Consider the following 23406-nt stretch of genomic DNA (forward strand, 5'->3'; position numbering starts at 1 on the left):
ATCCAGCAAATCTAGTAATATCATAAAAAGTTGATTTCGACAATGTACTATCTCTTAAACCATGTATCTGGATGTCCTGCTAGCTTCTCAAATGCAAGTTGAAATCTTCATCTTTCTTCAAAAAACATGATTGATTCCTTTATTTTTATTCTAAATGTGTCTCTCATTTTTCAGGTTTTAATTTGTTATTTTAGGCAGCATGTCACATTCTTCTTTTAAAGCTATTAAATTAAATTCTTTTAAAAGAAAATTTCAATCCATTTTATAGTATTTAATATTGGTTCTTTTGAATCTTCCAGCTCTTTGAGATTTTTTGGGGGATCTTGATTCAGTCAGTCAACATAGTTAATGTCTTACATATACCTCTTAACCCCTAACCAGTGCTTAATAAATAGCTTTGCTTCTTGGTATCCCAAATGTATTTTCATGCTCTGAATGATATACATTTGTGAACTCTTCATCTCTCCTGTTAAACTCTAAGCTTCTTGGCAATAAGGATTATGGCTGATTTATCTTTGTATTTCCCACATTACTTACTCAGTACAGCGACTTGCACAAAGTAAGTACCTAACAAACGTTGAATGGATTTAACAAGAATTTGGAGAGATGGTAATATAACTTTTAATGCAATTATCTCTACATATGGTCCTCATTCACCAAGGAATTATATAACCCTCTGCTGTGAAGTTATGAGTCTGACCTACAGGCAATCGCTGGAGCTCAGAACTACCAGACTGAACAGAAGGTTCCTCTTAAAGATCTGTATCATTTGTTCTGATAGCATATGTGGGTATATAATTGGTGTTTTGTAACCACTGGGTCCAGCATTCATTCTGGCTGTTTTCTAAATTCTACAAGGCATTGTGTTCTCAAGTGAAAAACACAGAGACATACAAGGTGAGGGCTGGAAAGAACCATCTCTTCAATCACCTCCTTGTACGGATTAGGGAACAATTCGTGACAAAGGGATTGTAGTGAGGGAGGGAAGGAAGAGATTTGCCCAAAGTCATGCAGCTGATATTTTGAAGTTTAGTCTAGAATACTAACTTTCTTTCCTCTGTTTTGGAAATAAATAGTCCAAGAATTATCTGGGCGTTCAGTTGTCTTTCTCAGATGATTTTATTGAGGTAGCATTTGTTCATGGGTCTTATATAGTGTGATTTGGTGTAACTCTTTTCCCTGATATTGTACCTCAACTTACCCCAGATATACCCTAATATACCCTAAAAAAGAAATCAGTTTTCTAAAAATCTTGTTGATCAAGTTTTCTGACTCCAACTCCAGAAATCTAATCCATTATCCCATCTGGCTGCCTAAGTATTTACTTATACCCTCTACCTTCCCTATCTTCTTACCCTAAAAAGCACATTCTCTTCAGCTATATTTGATATGTATGTGATAACCCTGATCTAAATCTTTGCCCAGAGGATTTTGCTTGATAATTTGCAGTGCAGACAGTGGGAATGATCAAAATTGAAAGAGAATCTAAATTTCTGGCTTAGGGTACAGTGTTTGATCCAAACTGCCTGAGGATTCTTCTAGTCAGCTGCTAAAATATCTGTACTTTTGTCATGTTCTCTAGCCCCTTAAAAAAGTTTTTATCTCAATGCTACTGGATATCTGACTAATAAATAACAAATAGTCAACATTAAAATAACCAATGAAAAGTTGCTTGTGATTTATATATTAAAATAAAACAGTACAAAAACAATTCAAACTTTATTGCAATCCATGAAACAAAGGAAAATGGGGGCAGCTGGGTGGCTCAGTGGATTGAGAGCCAGGCCCAGATATGGGAGATCCTAGTTTAAATCTGGCTTCACACACTTCCTAGCTGTGTGACCCTGGGCAAGTCACTTAACCCCCATTGCCTAGCCCTTACCACTCTTCTGCCTTAGAACCAGTATTGGTTATAAGACAGAAGGTATGGGTTTAAAAAAAAGAAAACCTGTTTTCAAAACTGTGATTAAAAATAGCAAAATTTTTTTTGTTAAAAAACATGAGATGGTGCTTAGTTAAAATACTAATGGTTCAACAATGTAACTAGTAAGCATACTCTCTGGTCTGCTAAGGAAGAAAAGGACTAAGAAATAACGAAAGACTTAAACATCTAGAAATAAAATTGTTTATGGATGGGTCACACCAATACAGTACAAAGTCACATCTTTACCTATATTAATTTATGGATTTAGTGCTACATATATTAAACTATCTAGAGAGAACTGTTAATTACCCTTGTCTTTTGGATACCATTTCCTCTTTGGGTTTATATGGTACTATTCTCTTTACTGGCTCTCCAAAGTTATCAGTGATCTCATTTCAAATCTAATGGCCTTTTCTCACTCCTTATCCTTCTCAAAATCTCTGCAGCATCTCTGCAGCTTCTCCTGCTTCCACATTGCTCCACAAATACCCCTAAGACTCTGAGCTCCTTGAGATTTTGCCTTTCTTTGTAATCACAGTACTTAGCACAGTGTCTGGTACTTAATAAATGTTCACCAACTGACCAAGATAATGTTGTATTCTCTTGAGTTGATTTCCTGTCTGTGTGTCTCTATCAGTTTCGTTTTCCATTCTGAGCTTTGAATAAAGCAGTGAAGATGCAATGGTTGTAGAACCAGAGAAACTGAGTGTGAGCTCCAATACTGCCATTTACTGTATATCCTTGGGCAAGTAAATTTACATCCCTGAATTCATTTCCTCAGCTTGAAAATAAGGTGAATAATATTTGCAAGACCCACTTCACAAACTCTGAGGACCAAAAGGAGATTCCAAATGTAAAATCATTTGTAAACCATAAAGTGCTACATAAATGTAGGCTATGATTAAGTTTGTGTGATCCTTTTCACATAAGACCTACTCTACCACCATCCATCATCATTATTCAGCAAATAATTTTTAAAAATAATAATGTTATATTAAATACAAACCTTGGCAAAGTGGTCATTCCCAAGTAGTGTCTGCAAAAGAACAGGAAGCTGTCTTTCCAGATGAAGCTTTTGACACAGCTCTGTCAGCTCCTCTTTGTCCAGATATCCTGTGCCAGTGGTATCACAACTGCTATAGACTTCCTTGAGCTGGGATACATATTTGTTCTCTTCTTCTTCATCCATCCCATAGCACACTAGATGTGTCAATGAAAAGAAAATGAAAGCAGCATATTTAAATAAATTGTTACACCTTCTCCCTCGCTATCAGGCAGTGATATAGATATATAGTGATAAAGTTATATAGAGAAAGTCTCCTTAGATGGGAAAAAAGATGGGAAGAATGTTTTTGTGGCCCTAGAAATTGGAAGTGATACTATTCATAGGAACACATGATTTAAAGTTGGAAGGGAATTTAAGATGTCATTTAATCCAACTCCCTTATTTTACAAATGAGGAAACTGAGGTCCAGAGAGGTAAAGTGATTTAAACCAGAGTCCCAGAGTTAGAAGCAGAGTTAGAATTCAAACTCTGATCCCTTGACTCCAAAGCCAGTGCTCTTTTGCTATATCATACCCATTTTTCTATTGTAAAACAGTAAGGCTGATAATGTTTATCAGATCATCATTCAAAAGACTGAAGTGCATCAAAAAAAAAAATCAATGAGAATCATTCATTCTCTCTCTCTATCTCTCTCTCTCTCTCTCCCTCTCTCTTTTCTGTCTTTCTCATTTGGAAAATTTACATAAAATTTACCTGCCTATTCCACTAGAACCAAATACTCAATATATCCAAACCTGAAATGATCATTTTCTCTAATAATTACCCTACTCTCCAAACTTCCTAATTTTTATTGATAGTATTACTATTTTATCAAGTATTTAGTTTCCAATCTCAGTCACACTTAACTACTGTCTCTCCCTCATCTATCACATCCAATCAATTACCAGTTCCTAACAATACTACTTTCAAGGCATCTTTCTATTTTGTTCCCATCTTTCTGCTCATATGGCCACATTAATAATCTATGCCCTTAGCCCCTTTCATCTGGAGTATTGAAAGAGTTTCTTAACTGGTCTCCCAACCTCCAACCTCTCCCCTCTACAATTCATCCTCCACATAGCTCTAAAATAATCTTCCGGAAGCATGGGATTGACCCTATAACTCACCTGCAAAAGCATTCATTAGGTCCCTAATGCCTTTAGGATAAAATAAAATTCCTTAGCCTGGCATTTAAGGTCCTCTACAATCTGGTTCCAACCTACCTTTCCAGCCTTATTTCTCATTTCTTCTCTTCAAGTACTCTGTGTTTCAATCAACTTGGCCTGCTAGCTCCTCACTAAGCTCATCTACCATCTTTTCTTACATTCACAAGGGCTGTCTTCCACCAGCATGTTTTACATATATATTGTGGCTGTCACTCCTCCTTCTCATCCTAGAAAATCCATGTCCTCCTGTATAGAAGATTACTCCATGATTCCCCCAACTCATCAATTCCTCCTGAAACCTCCATTGTAAGGAAAGCATGAAGCCTGTCATTTTCACTCTTTCATCCCTCTCTGGATTCCATTCGACTCTCTGAACTTTTATTTTTTTATATCATGATATTCCTATACTCCATCCACTTTTTAGCTTCTTTTTATATGTTGTTTTCCTCCATTAGAATGTAAGCTTCTTCAGGACAAGGACCACCTTTCTTTTCGCTTATATTTGTATCTCCAGTCCTTAGCAAATTACCAGGGAAAATAGCAGGTTCTTTAAAAAAACAAAACCAAACCATACCATCTGTCTTGGAATTAATATTAAGAATTAGTTACAAGGCTACGTAGTAAGGGTTAGGCAATGGGGGTTAAGTGACTTGCTCAGGGTCACACAACTAGTAAGTGTCTGAGATCAAATTCGAACCCAGGATCTCTGGTCTTCAGATCTGGCTCTCTATTCACTGAGCCACTTAGCTGATCCTGGCAAGTTTTTAATAAGTGTTTTATAATCTGAATTGACTTCTATGTTTGTGTATGTACACACACGCACACACGCACACACATTATAAAGATGATATTAGAAATTAGGTGTTGTTATATTAGTTTAGAGCAATGATGGGCAAACTTTTTAAAAACGGGGGCCAAAGGAAAGGAAATGCTCATCTGTCAATCTATTTCTAAGGCAACTCTTTCAGAGTTTCATTGTATTGTATCCTACTCATTGTATTCAATAGATTAGGAATAATGTAGCGCAGCTGGAAAGAACATTTCAGGGAGCCACATCTGGCCCGTGGGCCATAGTTTGCCCATCACTGGTTTAGAGATAAGAAGTAGAGAAGCTGGCTTGAGAAAGAATTGGAGATTGAAGCAGAGCTGAGACAGTGTGTCAATTTCAAATGTTGACGGTTGTAACCTTTTTTTCTGTGACAGTCACTCTCTCTCTGGGTGTGGCAGTGCCAGTTGGTCTCTGGCAGTTGGCAGTCACACACAGGGACTCTCTCAGGCCTGGAGGAGGTAACATCTTTTCCTCTCTTACAGTCTGAGGGAAAGACTTGAAGGAGCTTAGTGTTTCCTTTTTCCAACTTGGAAAACACTATTTACTATCTATTACGGTTTTTATAGACTGATTAAACTCTGAGAAGACCAAAGAAAACCCTGGTCTTTGGTTTGGACTCCGAGTTTGCTAAGGCTCAGAGTCCTAACTTGATTCTTATTCAGACTCAACCAGGTAGCCTTTGTTATGTTTATAAGTTAGAGGAGTAGTTAAAACTTATAAGGATAATAGTGGTAGTTTTATTTAGAATAGCAAAAATTTGGGTTAGTCAGATCAAGAAGGATTAGTGTAGCCTGTGAACACAGGAGAAGCAGTCCCTTGTGAAACCAGGGAATCTTATTTGGGTGGTGTTAGAATTCCTTAGAGTTACAAATCGTTTTTATCCTTATATATTTCAATAAATAGTTTATTTTTTTATAACAAGAGTCTATTTAGCATCCTTGTGCCTGGCCCTAAAGAGAAGTCCATTCATGAGCTTCATTTCAATTTATCAGTGAAGATACTTTTGATTACATCTATCAAAAGTATCTGAACAGTTTTGAACCTTTATTTGCATAGTTTTCCCCATCTATTTTCAAAGTTCTCGCCTTTTATTTTTACAATATACATGTATGCATAAAGATACATATATATGCATACACATATATATGCACCCTCATACATATACACACACATATAGATAGATATACACATGCCTTCGTTTCTACCTTCCTACTCAGCTCAGATGCTACCTCTTCTGTTTAAATTTTTCTGATTCCCTTGAAGCTTAGAATATTTTCTTCCTCCTCAAGCTTTTCTAGAACATTTTATCTGGGTCTTTTCTTCATTATAATCGCTGTATTATATGTATTATCTAATTCTGTAATAAAAATAACCACAAATGTATGTCATCATTTCAGGTGAAGGTAAGCTCCTGGAGGGCAGGAACAGTTTCATTTTTGTCTGGTAAAAACAGTTCCTGCCCTTTGTTCTACTGTAATAGTAAGGTCTGCTACTGCTTAGAAAAAGAACACTAAAAACTTTTTTTTACAAAGTGTTGCCAGTCATTTTCTGTTTTTTAAAAAATTCCAATTCTGAGTCAGAATTTCAGTTGTGATATTTTAGTATTTTGAGTGTGATATTGCAGTGACTCAATAAGCTTGGCATTCTTATCTGACTTCTCAATATAAAACTTGCTGATATGCATATAACATGCGATAATCTTTCCAGCTTAAAAATGATCCTAGCATAGTCTTACTTCCAGAAAAGGCAGCTAGGTGACCCAGTAGCTAGAATGTGGAGACCTAGAGTCAGAAAGATTCAAATTACCAAGTTCAAATCTGGCCTCAGACACTTAACTAGCTGTGTCATTTAATCCCATTTGCCTCAATTCCTCATCTGTAAAATGACCTGGAGAAGGAAATGTCAAACACTAGTATTTTTTGCTAAAAAAAATCCCAAAATAGGGTCAAAAAGAGTTGGACACAATTGAAAACAACTAAATAACACTTCCAAGATACACAGATGGAGTTGAAAATATCTGAGACTATATGGAGGTAAGAAAGAATCATTATTGAAAACAAAACTCCTACATGGGGTTGAAGTATCCTGAGTAAGAAAAAATCTGTTCAATTATTACAAGCCAGGGCATAACATTAACATGATGTTAATGGAGACAATTTTGAACAATTACTAAATTATCCAAAATTACTAAAATGTCCAAGAGATACTGCTGCTAGGCAGGTCCCCAAGAAAGCTAATGGGGAAAAAAGTTCATATACAACAACATATGTGAAGCAGTGTTTCTATAGCTTAAAAAAAAAATTTTTTTTTAACAAAATAAATGCCCATCAGTTGGAGAATGGTTAAATAAGTTGTAGTGAATGAATGAAATCGAAAGGCATCAATGAAGCAATGTAAAGGGAAATAAAATCAGGAACATAATGCATGAAACTACATAGAATACTACACACATGTGCTTAAGTATAGTACAAGGAAATGATTGGAGCAAAGAAGAAATCCAGACAAAAATATTCCAGACTGTGTCCATACATAAAAGAAACAACAATGAAACAATCTAAATTAAATGCTAAGAAATTATAATGGCCAAGCATGACTCCAAAGAAGATAACTGAGAATGTACCTCCTTTCCTTCTTTGCAGGCATTCAGGACTTGTAAGTGATGTAAAAACAAAAGATATAAATAAATTTAAAAAAAAAACAGAGCATAGAAATTAACTAGGACAAACATCCATGAGGCCAACAACATGTGCTTCTCTCATAATCCATCAAGCAAACAAAGCATTTAATTGCCTTTTATGTGCCATGCATTGCAATACACTTCAGCAGATACAAAGATAAACCCTGACCATCAGACCTTCACTGACAAACATTCGATAGCATCAAGAAAGTAGAAATCAAAAATAATAACCTAAAAATACTGAATACCTGTAAAAGAAAACAAAATGGCACACTTTCTAGTTGACATTTGCTTAAGTTCTCCCTCCTCAAAACAGTAAGGGACATATAAGCCAGTGTTATCTTGCATATGTTAATAAAGTGAATTAGGATACTTGCAAATATTAATTTTAATTAATGTGGATGGAATAGTGGGACAAACAAGTGAAACACCCAATGGCTGAAGAAAAGGGATGAGGAGAATCGTAAAAGATAAAAATGGTGCTGGGAAGGGGAAGAGTATACACTGAAGAAAACAATAGCATGGTAGAATGGAATCAGTATTGGTTCTAGAATCAGAAAACCAAGGTACAAATCCTATTGCTACTTCCTTTTTGTGACATTGGGCATGTTGCTTACCTTTTTCAGGCCTCAATGTCCCCATGTGTAATATGGGGGTGGGAACTAGGCTCTGATGGTCCCCTCCAGCTCTAAGTCTTATGATCTCATTTCTGATTACAGAATTCAAACAGTCCTCCAATACCCTCAAAGGTAAGACAAGAAACCTAAAATGGAGTTTGTGTTATTTGGAATTTTGGGGGCTTCCATTGAGAGGTATTTGGGGCTCAATTGAGCCTTAAAATATCTAGATATATGACAAACTTCCTGTGGACATTTAGGGGACTTGGAAACTACATTTTCCATGATTCAATGGGTTTCCGATTTTGATGTGATGACGCGTACCAAGGTAAAACGTAGCTTAAATTGGGAGGTTGGGCTTGAGACTCTTTTTGGTATGTAGGAGAGGTGAGAGAGTGTAATGACTAATGGCAGGGGATTTAAAATAGATTTTAGCAGGCGTGTGGCCATTTCTTTATTTTACCACCATGGCACTAATTAAAATATTACTTCTCCTTTTACTCTCAGTCTATTATTTTTAATTATTACAAGTTCATCAGAACTGTTTCAGGAAAGAATAGTTCCAGGATGTTCCCCCCAGGTTATAAAGTAAGAAGAAGAAACATTTCTTAGCCTTCGAACCAAGAACACTAGAATAGCTCTCTTGGATATTGTTGGACAGGAAAAGGATCCTTTCTCATAAGAAGAGTTTCAGTCGGAATGCTGGAGATTATGGAGAGACAACCATGCTGAAATTGCCTTGTTTCCTTATAGATTAGAGGAGCTGAAAGAAATAGTTTAGCTGCCCTAGAAAAAAAGGAAGACAGAATGGAAAAGAGAAACTGGAGTTATCTATTAAACTGGACCCTATCATTCAGGGGTATAATGTGTCTGTTTAAAGAAGTACAGAATTTCAGAAGTGGGAAGTGACCTTAGAAGTCAATTAATCCACACTATACCCCAAAAAAGTCATCATCGTAACACATCTGACAAGTGGTCATCCATTCTACCTAAAAACTTCTCCTAAAGGAGAACTTATCCACTCACTGAAGCAGCTCATTTTGTTTTCAGATAGCTCTATTTATTAGAAAGTTTTCTCTATATCAAATCTAAATTTGTCTGTTTGCAATTTGTGCCCACTGCTCCTCTTGCTGTCCTCTGGGACCAATTAGATCTCATCTAATCTCTATTCTACATGAGAGGCTTTCAGATACTTGAAAAAACCTTAAGAGTGCCCCTGTAAGTCTTCTCTTCTTCACGCTGAACATACCAAGTTCCTTCAACTGATCTTCACATAGCATGGACTTTAGTCTGCTCGCCCTTCTCTGCATATTCTCCAGCTTATTAATGTTGTTTCAGGAACCGAACACAATACTTTCAATGTAATCTGAACAGGGCTATACACACATACAGCATATGTAGATGTGTGTAAATACACACATATAGTGATTCTGAAATCTCAGGACTGGAAGAGGATCCTAAGAGACTCTCTGGTAGCAATGCCTTCATTTTATGGATACCCAGAGAAGGGAAATAGCTTGCTCATGAGCACACAATTAATTACTAGCAGATCTGGGGCCAAACCGTAAGTTCCTGACATAGAGTTTAACGTATGTCTACATGTCTGTATGTGTAGATGTATATGCATGTAGATATGTACAAATATATAACAATTTATAGAAATAATCACATAATTCTAGATTATAAAGCAATGACATATACAAAATAACATTTATAATTATATAGAATGTATACATATGGGGTGCCATATCATATTTGTATACACATAATATTGTATATTTATAATATTATATACATGTAAAATAGTATGATGACAGAATGTGTTAACAATCTATTACACATAATTAAGAATACAATAACAATTATATAACACATCTCTATCTATATGAGTACTAAATATTATAAATCCATTGTGTGTTGGGGGCGCAATATAGTAGAAAATAAACTAAACTACATGTTAGAAGCCTGTGCTCCAGTCTCAACTCTTCTAGTAATTAATTGTGTGACTGCGAGTAAGTTACTTTCCTTCTCTGAGTATCCATTAAATGAGGCCGTTGAAACCAAACAGTCTCTAAGGATTCTTTCCAGTCCTGACATTCAAAATCAACAGAAGGCAATAAGCAATGCAAAAAACATTAAATGACTGCACTTAATAGAATGAGGAGGTTAGTGGGGGAAGGAGAATGAAAGTCTTTACCTTGAAAAAGGTGGTGATGGAGATACAAAGTAATGCAAAGTAATTGGAGATTGTTCACTTACAACTGGGGGACTAGGAGAATCGGTGTATATAGTAGTTTCTGTGCTGAAAGGAGACAGGAATTCCAAGAAACAGAGGTAAGAAAGGAAATCACTACAGGCATGGGAAACAACTTGGGCAAAGGCACAGAGGTAGAAGATGGATGTCATGTAAGACAAAGGATAAGATGGTCAGTTCGCTTAGACCAGAAAGTGTGTTTGGGGAACTAATGTGAAAAAAGCTAATAGGCAGAAGTCGGATTGTGCAGTGTTTTAAATGTCATACAAAAGAGTCTATTTTATCAAAGTGGCAACAGGAAACCCTGAAGCTTCTTAAACAGAGGAATGACATAAGTGACATGATCAGATGTGCTCTCACAAGCTTATTTTGGCAAAGGGGCATGGATTAAGGAAATGGAAACATTTAGCTTGGAAAAGAGAAGACCAAGGGGTGGGGAGAGCACAGAATAATTTTCTAGCTGAAAAGCTGTCATGGAGAGGAGGGTTTGCATGTGTTCTGTTTGATCAATGGGCGGAAATAAGCAAAAAGGTGAATTTAGATTTGACATAAAGAATAACTAGCAATTTCACCTATCCAAGAGTGCAGATGGGTGGTATCAAGTTACTCCATTAAAGGTCTACACTTCAATCCAAGTCTGGACAACCGCTTATCAAGGCAGTGGCCATTCTACGGCAAGTATTGGCTGGACTAGTTGGCCATTGAGCTCCCTTCCAACTCCATGAATTCTTCATAAAGAATAAGTTTTTAATTTTTCTTTTATACCAAATAAATGAACTCTCTCCTGTCACACTCTTCTCCAGGTCTTCCCAAAGAAAATCTTAATAGGATGAGAGCATATTAGAGTTGGAAGGGATGTCAGGCCAGATCTAATCAAGAATTCTCTCTACAACAAACCTGAGAACTGGTCCTCCAAATTTTGTTAGAAAACTTCCAATGAGGAACTCCACCACTTCTCTCTCTCTTTTTAAAAAAGACACATTTATTCAGTGTCACGATCAGACTACTGTTAAACTTGGAAACAGAGAGCATGGATACAAAAATATCTACATTTAAATCCTTTTTTGGGAATACTTTATGCTTTCCATAGAAAAGAAACTAAAATAACTTGCTATTCATTGACTCACAAATATAGTCCTTAAGTTTTTATACAAAAATCAACATGTCTTTTTGTAGCAAGTAGGCCCTGCCATCACTGTATTTGACTGAGCTCACAAATCTGTTGCAATCAATAGCTTCTTTATCACTTCTTTCCCTTTAAGCTTTGTTTCCTATGAGGGATTGAAATTTTCTTTTCTTTTCTTTTTTATTATCATGCAAAACAATTCCATATTGGTTGTTGTTGTAAAAGCACACTCATACATAACCAAAACCCCAAAATAAAACCAAAGTACACTGATGGGAAAGACAGTATGCTTTGATCCACATCCATCTAACTACAACAGTTCTTTCTCTGAAGGTGGATAGCATTCCTCTTCTTAACCCCTGGTCCTCCAGGACCCTCTCTTACTTTAGCTGGCTGCCAAGTCCTTGAGGATAGTTTAGAAATAAAAATGCTAGCATCTGAACACAAACGGGCATCATTTTGTGTTTCCCAAAAGTATATCTAGTTAGTTAGTCTACGGAAGAAGCCCTGAATTAGAAAACTTTTGTTTATATCACTTCTTAAATACTGCATTTTGAGACTGTCCTAGTCTAACTGCATAGCACTGGAATGAGAACTCAAAACAGTTGTCTGCCCTTTGTATACTATACAAAAATGCCACTAACAAGCTATTATTAGGTTATGCATTTGGTCTTAGTACCTACAGCATACTAGGTCCTTAGTAAATGTCCCAGGGATTGTTTTCTTTTTCCTAGAGCACTGGTAAATTGTATTGTCATTCAGTCTTTTATCTGATTTCTTCAGCCCTTTCAGAACAGTGGTTCCCATCTTTGGTAGAACTCCCTGGGGTGAGGATTGCTGAACAATAGGTGCTTTGAATTGTATACCATTGATTAAGTAGCCATAAAATTGGAGAGCTAAAAAAAAACCAAAAACTTCAGCCCCCTAATTTTATAAATGAATATAAATTAAGGCAGAGTGAGAAGTGACTTGCCCAAAGTCCCCCAGCTGGGAATCCTGGCAATCCCAAAATGAGAACCTGAGTAACTTGACTCTCTTAGCCCTTTCCACTAAAATATCTTGTTCATATGCTTAAAGGGAGCTAAAAGACTGCCTGCCCTTTGATCCAATTTATATCCCAAAAAGATAATAAGGAAAAAGATGCACTCTTTGTGGTGGCAAAGATTTGGAAAATGAGGGGATGCCCTTCAACTGGGGAATGGCTGAACAAATTGTGGTATCTGCTGGTGATGGAATATTTTGTGCTCAAAGGAATAATGAACTGGAGGAATTGTATGTGACCTGGAATGACCTGCAGGAATTGATGCGGAGTGAAAGGAGCAGAACCAGGAGAACCTTATACACAGAGACCTATACACTGTGGTAAAATCAAATGTAATGGACTTCTCTACTAGTAGCAATGCAAGGATCCAGGACAATTCTGAGGGACTTATGAGAAAGAACGCTATCCACATTCAGAGGAAGAACTGTAGGAGTAGAAACACAGAAGAAAAACAACTGCTTGAACACATGGGTTGATGCGGACATGACTGGAGATACCGACTCTAAACAATCACCCTAGTGCAAATATTGATAATATGGAAATACATCTTGTTCAATGACACATGTAAAACCCAGTGGAATTGCATGTTGGCTATGGGAGGAGATTTCGGGGAAGGGAGGGAAAGAACATGAATCTTGTAACCATGAAAAAAAACAACACTCTAAATTAATTAATTAAATAAAGATTTCTGGGAGAAAATAAGATAAAATAATAATAAAATAAAATGTCTTGCTCATCATCATGTAAGAAAAGATCTAGAAAGAAAGGAACCAGTCAGTTCCTTTGTGAGACTACAGAGCACTAAAAGGAATCAAACATTTGCTGTTATTACATTTTCAAAGATTAAGATTTATTTCAATTGCCATGAATGGAACTATTAACATGTTGAAGTGAAAGCAACATTTTAAAATTACTTAGAAATATATGGGGGTGGGGGGACAGATAAAGAACCAAGAAAAAAATGAACTCAAGGATGCAAATTTGGGGTTGGTTTTAAGTCTCTAATAGGTGCCAGGACTGGACCTGAGAGATCAGATCCAAGTCTCTGAGACCCACTCCAATCTAGCTCTACCTTAGAAAATCTAATCCAGACCTAATTGGGATTATCCCAAATTGGTGAATTCTCCAGGTTTTGTACTACCTCAGGAGAAAGGTCTCAAGAAAAACAGCAAAAGGGATATATGTGAAATGGGAATCTTATTCTTGGGATTGTCCTAAAATCAATACAATAACCCACAACACAGCTATTAATAGCCCCAATTATTCAGCACACAACACACACCCAGGGTATTCAGCAACCAATCCAACAATTTGCTTATCTGCTTCTCTGGTTTACATGTACCTAGTGTGTAGCAAGGGTCATTGACAAAAGTCAAGAGACAATACAGGACAACTAGGCTCAGTTAAACAGCAGCTTTCCTCTCAGTAACTGAGAAAGAGACTGGCAAATCAGAAACCCTCATTCATTGTCTTCTCTCCAATTGGCCTTGTCTTCTTTTTCTTCTAAGACTCAAAGATACTGCTTTATCTTTGTTCCCCTAGGAAGGAAGGTTCTCAGATCACATGTATATGCACACACACAGACACACACACAAAGCAGGACAATTTTTAAAAACACAAACCTTTTTCCTACTACCCACTTTCTGAATTTCCAACCTACCCTCCACCACCCAGGCTTAAAATAATCACCAGTAAAAGGGTAAGGGAAGAGGGAGGAGAGAGAAAATAAAATTTAAAAGTAAAAGAAAAGAAAAAATGACTAAATAAATTCCTATAAGAACGAAAGGTATTGCCAGAATAACCAAGTTTGCAGAGAACTCCAAAGTCATGGAGTAAAAATTATACCTGACAGAGAATCTCTTCCTCCATCATCCCTAAAAGATGTCCATCCATCCTTAACTTGAAGACCTCTTGTGAAATGGGAACCTATTACCTCTTGAGGCAGCCCATCACACTTTTGGATAGCTCTAATTGTGAGGAAGGTACAAGTGGTATAGTGGATAAGAGTGCTGGGTCTGAATCAGGAAGACTCATCTTCCTAAATTCAAATCTGGCCTTAGACACCACCTATGTGACCTTGGCAAGTCACTTAGCCCTGTTTGCCTCAATTTCCTCATCTGTAAAACGAGCTGGAGAAGGAACCCAAATAAGGCCACAAAGAGTCAGGCACGACTGGAAAATGATGGGAAAAAAAAAACAACAAAAATTGTGAGGAAGCTTTTCTTTATGCCGGGCCTAAATTTGCCTCTGAAACCTGCAGCCATTGCTCTTTGAGCACAAGCACAAAATGTCTAATCTCTGTTCTACATAACAATCTTTCGAATGTAATTCATTTAAATTCAGTAATAATTACACATGTGTCCCTGCTCTCAGCACGGCAGTTGAAAACTAGAGGATTGGGGATATGGAATAGGCTAAATCTCCTCAGATAAGTTTGCTAGAAACTTTTGGTTTTCTTTACATGTTCTTTTGTATTATGAAGAAGGGTTCAACAAAAGGCTGAGTTTAAGGGAAAGTCACTTGTAGCATACAAGGAAAAGGCAGCAGTACAAATTCTTTAAATAAACCCATTCAATCAAATAAATCTAATATTCTCTGAACTACGCACTGTAACAAATAGAAAATCATATGCCATGGCTTCTGCTGTCAAGGAGAAAAATCATAGAGAATCATAGAAGTTCATACGTAATAAAAACTGAGATACCCAGAATATATGTGGCAGAAAGTAAGTGCTCTCTTACAGGCAGCTACCTGGCTCAGTGGATAGTGCTAGGCCTGAATTCAAATTCTTCCTCAGACACTTACCACTCTCTATGACCCCTGGATAAGTCACATAGCTTCTCATTTTCCTCATCTGTAAAATGGAGATAATAGCTCCTACTTCACTGGGATATTGTGAAGATCAAATGAAATAACATATGTGAAAACACTTTGCAAACCTTAAAATGCTAGAATAGGTCAGGAAATGGGATTGGTCTTGGCTAGTTCTCTTAAGAGAGAAAGCTTCATAAAGGAAGTTCAAGTAAAACTTGGAAGGTTTTAGAGAGTAGGATTTGGAAAGGCAGAAGTAAAGGTGGAAGGCATTCTTGGAAAGTGCCAAGAACATATTAAGGAATAAAAGGCAAATAGTTTCCACTTAAACTAGTTCATGGAAGACCTGAAGATAACTTACAGTGATTAGCCCTGGGTAAGTGGGTGTCTCAGGGCAGTCTTGTTCTATTTTTATCTATTATCTATTGCTTCCATTAGATGGTATTTTTAAGTCCGGTATCCATCTATCTACACTTTTGTAGATAGATGGATATCCATCTATCTACACTTTTGTAGATAGATGGATACCAAAAACTTATGTTAGCCTATAATTTATTTTTAATTGATTTTTGCCAGTTCCATATCTTCTGAGTATACTCCTAAGATGATAAAGTACCACAGTTTCATTTTTTCCTTGTTTTGAAGGATGCTCTAAGATCAAGGGGGCAGCTAGGTGGTATAGTGAATAGAATGCCAGGCCTGGAGTTAAGAAGCCTTAAGTTCAACTCTAGTTTCAGATACTTACTAGCTGCATGACCCTGAGCAACTCATGTAACCCTCTTTGCCCCCATTTCCTCATCTGTACAATGAGCTAGAAAATGAAATGGAAAACCACTCCAACATCTTTGCAAAGAAAACCCCAAATGGGGTCACAAAAAGTCAGACACGACTAAAACAACTAGCATCAAGGCTTATCTGAGGCAAAGATTTCCTAAAGGATGACACCCAATGCCATTTGTCAAGGTTTAAACCACCTTTGTCTGGATATTATGAATGATAAGAAGGTCTGACACAACTTTAAAATATGGAAGATTCCAATTCTTTACAGTCCCATCTGCAAACCCATGATAAATTCCTACAACTATTAGTTTTTTAACTACTTTGAACTATATTTCAAACTATATTTTGAACTATTTTAAACCACAAACTAAAGTACAAAAATAGAACTTTTTTGTTATTTTAGTGCCCTACACAACTCATTCCTGTCACCAATTTAACCTTATCCCTAAAGAAAACAGACTGATCTGAGGTACTTGTTGGTCTGGCTGATATGTCCAAAAATGAAAGTGATAAATATTGAAAGGGATGTGGGACAACTGGGACACTGATGTACTGTTGATGGAGTTGTGAACTGATCTAATCATTATGAAGAACAGTTTGGAACTATGCCCACTGGGCTATAAAATTGTGCATATCCTTTCACCCAGCTAGGTCTGTAATCCCAGAGATCAAAAAACGGGAAAAGGACCCATTTATACAATTGTACAAAAATATTGAAGCAGCTCCTTTGTGGTGGCAAAGAACTGCAAATTGAAGGAGTGCCATCAGTGGGAGAATGCCTGAACAACTACTGTGCTAATGAACAGGAGGATTTCAGAAAAACCTGGGACGATTTAAAAGAACTCATGCAGAAAGAAGTGAGTGGAACTAGCAGAAAATTGTATTCAGTACAGTAAAAGCAATATTGGACAATGATCAACTGAGAATGAATGATTTAGCTATTCTCAACAATACAATGATTCACAACAATCCTGAAGGAGTCATAATGAAAAATGCTATACACAGACGGGGAAAGAATTAAGTGTCCAGATATAGTTCAATGTACTTCATTTTTTCATTTATTTTTTTCATACTTTTTTTTAATATATGTGTCTTCTTCTAAGCCATGACAAATATGAAAATGTTCTGTAGGGTTAATAAATATATAACATTGTATAAGGAAATGGAAAACCACTTGTATAAACAGTGTCATAACACATGTATAACCAATATCAAATTGTTTACCATGTCAAGGAAAAGGGAAAGGAGAAAAGAAGAGACATTTGGAACCAAAAATGTTATAAAACAAATGCTTAAAATGGTTTTTACATGTAAATGGGAAAAAAATAAAACATTACTAGATAAAAAGAAAGAAAAAATAAAACTGGTTGGTATTTTTTTCCCCTTTTACTTTTTTTGTTTTGTTTTTTAAAACCCTTACCTTCCATCTTGGAGTCAATACTGTATATTGGCTCCAAGGCAGACAAATGGTAAGGGTAGGCAATGGGGGTCAAGTGACTTGCCCAGGGTCACACAGCTGGGAAGTGTCTGAGGCCAGATTTGAACCTAGGACTTCCAGTCTCTAGGCCGGGCTCTCAATCCACTGAACTACCCAGCTGCACCCCCTTTTACTTTTTATGAATCTAGATTGGTAAGATCTGGCAGGGAAAGCAATTTTAAAATGATTAAAGGCTTATTTAACATAGTGACAGGAGTTTCAAAAGCTTAATTATATCTATTTGTAACCTAAGTCTAATTGTGTTACATGTCTTTTTATTTTCCTATTGAAATGAATTAAAATTAATTTTATCTTCATAAAATTTATATAATTCCACAATACCTCATAGAGGTGAGTAGATGTGCCAATAGAAGCCTTTGGTTCAAATCTCAAGATATTTACTACCTATATGACCATAACCCCTTTCTCTCCTCTGATATTGCCACCACTCTCTATAAGCCCTCATCACCTCCATCCTGGACTATTACAATAGCCTGCTGGTGTTTCTGCCTGCCACAAGTTCCTCCCCAATCCAATTCAACCTCTATTCAGCTGTCAAAGTCATCATCAGGTCAGATTGTGTCACACAAACAGCCCATCCCCAGCCCCCCACTCAATAAACACCAGTATATTCCTATTACCTCCAGGATCAAATAAAAAAAATCCCATTTATTACCTGCCCCATCTATAACCTTCCAGTCCTCTTACACTCCTCCAACACCATCACCCTCCACCCTGAAATCAGTGGCACTTTGCTGTTCCTTACACAAGATAATCCATAACCTAACATTATATACAGTAACTGCAATATTGTGGGATGATTAAATGTGATAGACTTTGCTAACAGCATTATAATGATCCAGGACAATTCTGAGGGATTTATGAAAAAGAATGCTATCTACCTTCAGAGAAAGAACTGTTAGAATAGAAATGCAGATGAAAACATGATTTAACATTTGTTTATTTGGCTATATAATTTGGGGATTATATTAAAAAAAAAAAAATATATATATATATATATATATATATATATAAAACCCAGACTGACTTGCTTGTCAACTCTGGGAGTGGGGAGGGAAGGGAGAAAGACAATATGGATCATATAACTTCAGAAAACTTATGTGGAAATTAAAATAAAAAATCCAAAAGGAAAAAAATTAAATTAAAAAAAGATAATCCATATCCTGACTCTAGGCATTTCCACTGGCTGTCTCCCATGCCTGGAATTCTCTTCATCCTGGTATCTAAGTCCTGGCTTCCTTCAAGTTCCAGCTAAAATCTCTCCTACAAGAAGCCTTCTCCAGTCTTCTTTCATTCTAATCTTTCCTCTGCTGATAATCTCCAGTTTATCCTGTTTCTATACGTAATTGTTTGCACATTGTTTCTCTAATTAAACTATTAATTTCTTAAGAACAGAGACTATCTTTTGCTTTTCTTTGCATCACAGCACCATAGCACTCGACACACAGCAGGTTTTTAAGTGTCTATTGACTGACTGAAACAAATCATTCCATTTCTCTGGGTCTTGGATTCTTGTCTGAAAAACACAAGGGATGCATTAGATGATTTATCTAGGGACTCCTTTAAATGCTTGAAAAATTCTGAGGACCCCTCCCCAAAGAGCTTTTATTTCTGTAGGTTAATCAATATTTACCATTTTAAAACTTTAAATGGCTTGGTGTTATTATGAAAATAGTTTTGACCTTATGGACTCCCTGAAAGGCTCTCCAGACCCCTGAGGTCCCCAGACTACACTTGGAGAGCCACTAATTTATAAGAGCCCTTCCTGTTCTAAAGTCTATGAAAACCAGAGTCTATGAAAACTAGGAAATCCTGGTACATCACAAGATCAGAGCTTGTAATCACTGCTTTAATGGAAGTTTAATTTGAAAGTAAAACATGCTTATTGTCTCTTTCAGGAAGAAAGAAAAGGGGGGGGGGGGGGGGCTTGAGTTTTAGGGCAACAGAAAAAGTGCTCTATCTACAGCTTGTGTTTCTCTACAACCAAAAGAAAACCATGAACAGGAACATTTACAGGCCTGAATCATGCCCAAAGCTACCTTCACTGGATAATTGAGTCAAATGCATTTTGATGGGAATGGGGGGAGGGGGGGAGTTTTTCAGTTAAATTATTCAGATAATTGCTTTATTTTCCTGTTTTACTGTGTTCAGATTCATGGAAGCTTGCAATTAGTAAGGAATGTTAATGACCCTTTGTAGCCACAGCTGTGCTTTTCTCATTGTGAAAAAGGTTGCTTGCATGAGGGCTCTGCCTACAGCTCACAGGTTCTCTATTATGAATGCACATCAGCCTCCTCATGTTTCCTACCCTACATCCTCCCCGCCTTAATGGATTGCGCCATCTTTCTGCAGCCTGATTCTATGTAAGTTCTAAGGCTATTGTCTGACCTCTAGTGGAAACCAAGCTGTTCAGTTCACTGCAGGGAATGGTGGCTCCAATAAGGGAGCTTTCATTTTATTTGTAGAACAGTTCATTGAGATTGCCTAAATGAAAACAGTTGAGCCTCAAAACTGATTTTTTTCATCTTAAGTTCTATTAATTTAATCTTCAATTCTATACACTTATTTTCAACATGACCTGCCTTTCTTATATGCAATAATGCCAATATGCCAAAGTGTTAATAAAAACTTTTTTGTAGCAGCAAATAATTCAAACAAAGTAGTTGTTGATTGATTAGAAAATCAATCAGCCAATAGGAAATGGCTGAAAACTGAGTATATGAATGTAAGGGAATATTCTTGCATTGTAAGAAATAAGGAATGAGAAATTCAGAGATATGATGATATGAAATGATATGATGGGGGAGGGGCAGCTGGGTAGCTCAGTGGTTTGAGAGCTAGGCCTAGAGATAGGAGGTCCTAGGTTCAAATCTGGCCTCAGACACTTCCCAGCTGTGTGACCCTGGGCAAGTCACTTAACCCCCATTGCCTCCCCTTACCACTCTTCTGCCTTGGATCCAATATACAGTATTGACTCCAAGATGGAAGGTAAGGGTTATTTAAAAAAAAAAAAGTGATATGATAGGAATTGATGCAGGATGAAGAAAGAAAAGTCAAGAGAAAAAAAAATCAATGATCATAATATGTTAACTCAGTGGATAATATGTTAACTCAGGCCTAGAGATGGGAGATTCTAGGTTCAAATGTGACTTTGGACACTTCCCAGCTATATGACCCTGGGCAAGTTACTTTAGCCCCGTTGCTTTACCACTCTTCTGCCTTGGAACCAATACATAGTATTGATTCTAGGGTGGAAGGTAAGGGTTAAAAAAAAACAAAACACTAAAAGAAAGCCAAACACTGAGCAAGATATCTATGCATGTATATAAACAGGCATGACAATGCATATATGAATGAGAGCAAATACATGCACGTCCTTTAAAACTGAAGTTCTTTACATACATTAATTATCTCACTGAAGCTTTACAAAAATCCAGTGAAGTGGGTACACTAGGGTAGGTATTATATGAATGCAGAGAAACTCAGAATTGAAATTATTTCTATGGTCACCATTAGTGAATGTCTAGAGACAGGCTCTAAATCCAAGTCTTATTATATTAAAAGTTACTGCGCTTAGAGAGACAACATATTACAGTGCTGGCTTTAAAATCAGAGAACTTAAGTTCAAATTTTGTCTCTTATACCTTTTGATATTGGGAAAGTCACTTCAATTCACTATGCCTTGGATTCATCACCTATAAGATGAGAGAAATGAACTAGATGATCTCTAAAGTTCTGTCCATTTTAAGCCTATGTTTGATTTTAGGATTATAATGGCAGATTGTTTCCTGAAGGAGATTTTCTTTTGGACTAAACATCTCTAATGGGGAAATCAAAGGATCTAAAAAAGTGGGGCAGAGAATTTCATACGGTCTTAAATAGTGGAGTGAACCTAGTATAATTCAGTTAATTTTAACAAAACTTTACTAATACGTACATAATATCCCAGGGCAGCTACATAGCACAGTGGATAGAGTGCTACATAGTGTTGTACTAGGAGAGATACAAAGTCTAAGGAAGATACTGTTTGTGACCTCATGAAGTTTATCATCTAGTACTCTTGTGTTCACAATTCCTCCTTACTTTTCCCCTGTTACTAAGAAGAAGAAAAAACCCAGATATGAGACTTTTGTGGTATTAATATTAAATCTTGCACATGGCCCAAAGGAATTATTTCTGCTTAGGTGTTTCTAAACTTAGCTGGGAGCAGACCAAACTTATACTATTTTCTTTCCTAGGATCACTTTTTGCTTATTCTCATAAATAATAAAAGTTACTAGATACTTGGACAGCACAGAGGGTTCTTCAATTTCCTTTTCATCTAATCTAAATTATTTAATCCTCCTCAGGATTTCACACGTGCACCAAATACTAATGCAGAAAAATCACACGGAAGTGTGCTTAAGAAGGGTATCTACACTCCCCCAGTGTCTTGCTAAGTAGTTCAGCTTTCCCTGAGGAAGCTGCAAAAAGGAAGAAAACTCTCTTTCTTTGTCATCTCTTTAAGAAAACTTTCTTTGTTCTCTCCTTTCTTGCTTGCTTATTAAAACAATGGGAACCTCACTATGATTATTTAATTAAATTTAAAAATATGACTAAGACATTTTCAACTATGTGAGCCAAGATTTTCCCTTTCTTCTGGGGAGCAAAATATACCTGCAAACAAACTGGTCGGTCATCCAGATATACAATAGCTTATTTAATATTACTCTGCAATGCAAGCCTTTGGAGGACTGACACAGCAAGGTGCTTGTTTGCTCTTAATTTATGCACAGTAATGAGGGAATTTAATCTGTGCACCTTAGAAACTCACATTGTACTGAGAGGCAGCAGGAGAGATGCCTGCCCTCTGTATTCCTCGATTTAGGAAGCCCAGGAGTGTTGGTACATCAGAGATACTTAACTGAAGACATTTGAAACCACTTCTAAATGGGTCACATGTAAACCCACTCACCTAGAATTCACAGGCCTAATAGGAAACATTCTGGGTTTGTATTTTCTTTATCTGAAAAGATGAGGGTAACATCTTGAATTGTAGTAAATTGGAAATTCCAAGTGTCTGCGGACGGAGAGAGATAATAATGGAAACAATCATGGATTTGGATCAAGAGAGAACTGAATTTAAATCCTACCTCTGAACTTTTTTTGGGCTTAGTTTCTTAACCTTTAAAATAGGAAGGCATATATGAAGACATTGACCTGAAGTACTTATCTGACAGTGTGGTTATAAGGATCATAAAAGATAATGCATTCAAAGTATTTTGCAAACCTTAAAAATTCTATAAAATTTTAGCTAGTATTATTGCTGTGTCAATCCATAGCTAGGTAATTAATGCATGCCACCACATTTGGTGACTGCACCAATGATTTTCCTGTCTCCAAACATATATATATATATATACATACATACATATATATATATATGTATATCTGATATGATATAAGCCACTTGCCACTGAACTTTATTTTAATGATAATGGAAAGTCTTTCATAGACATAAAAGGGTAATTTCATAGGCATAAGAAGGTAAAAGCCTCCACTCAACTGAATTAAACTAAGTAATCATGAAATTGATCAAATGCCAATTTCATTGAGCAGCTATCTTAGTCTTCCGGGAAAAAACACACACACACACAC

General features: G+C 36.6%; 1 protein-coding gene across 1 annotated transcript in view; it reads right to left on the reverse strand.

Moving 5' to 3' along the window:
• Positions 1–23406, reverse strand: part of NINL (ninein like) — a 176728-nt gene that overhangs the window by 118629 nt on the left and 34693 nt on the right. The window contains exon 2 of the mRNA XM_044663444.1: positions 2931–3124. Within this exon, the coding sequence (XP_044519379.1) occupies positions 2931–3113 (183 nt within the window). The 5' untranslated portion in view covers positions 3114–3124. The remainder of the gene's footprint in view (positions 1–2930; positions 3125–23406) is intronic.

This window comes from Gracilinanus agilis, chromosome 2 (assembly GCF_016433145.1).
Source record: "Gracilinanus agilis isolate LMUSP501 chromosome 2, AgileGrace, whole genome shotgun sequence".
Classification (NCBI taxonomy): domain Eukaryota; kingdom Metazoa; phylum Chordata; class Mammalia; order Didelphimorphia; family Didelphidae; genus Gracilinanus; species Gracilinanus agilis.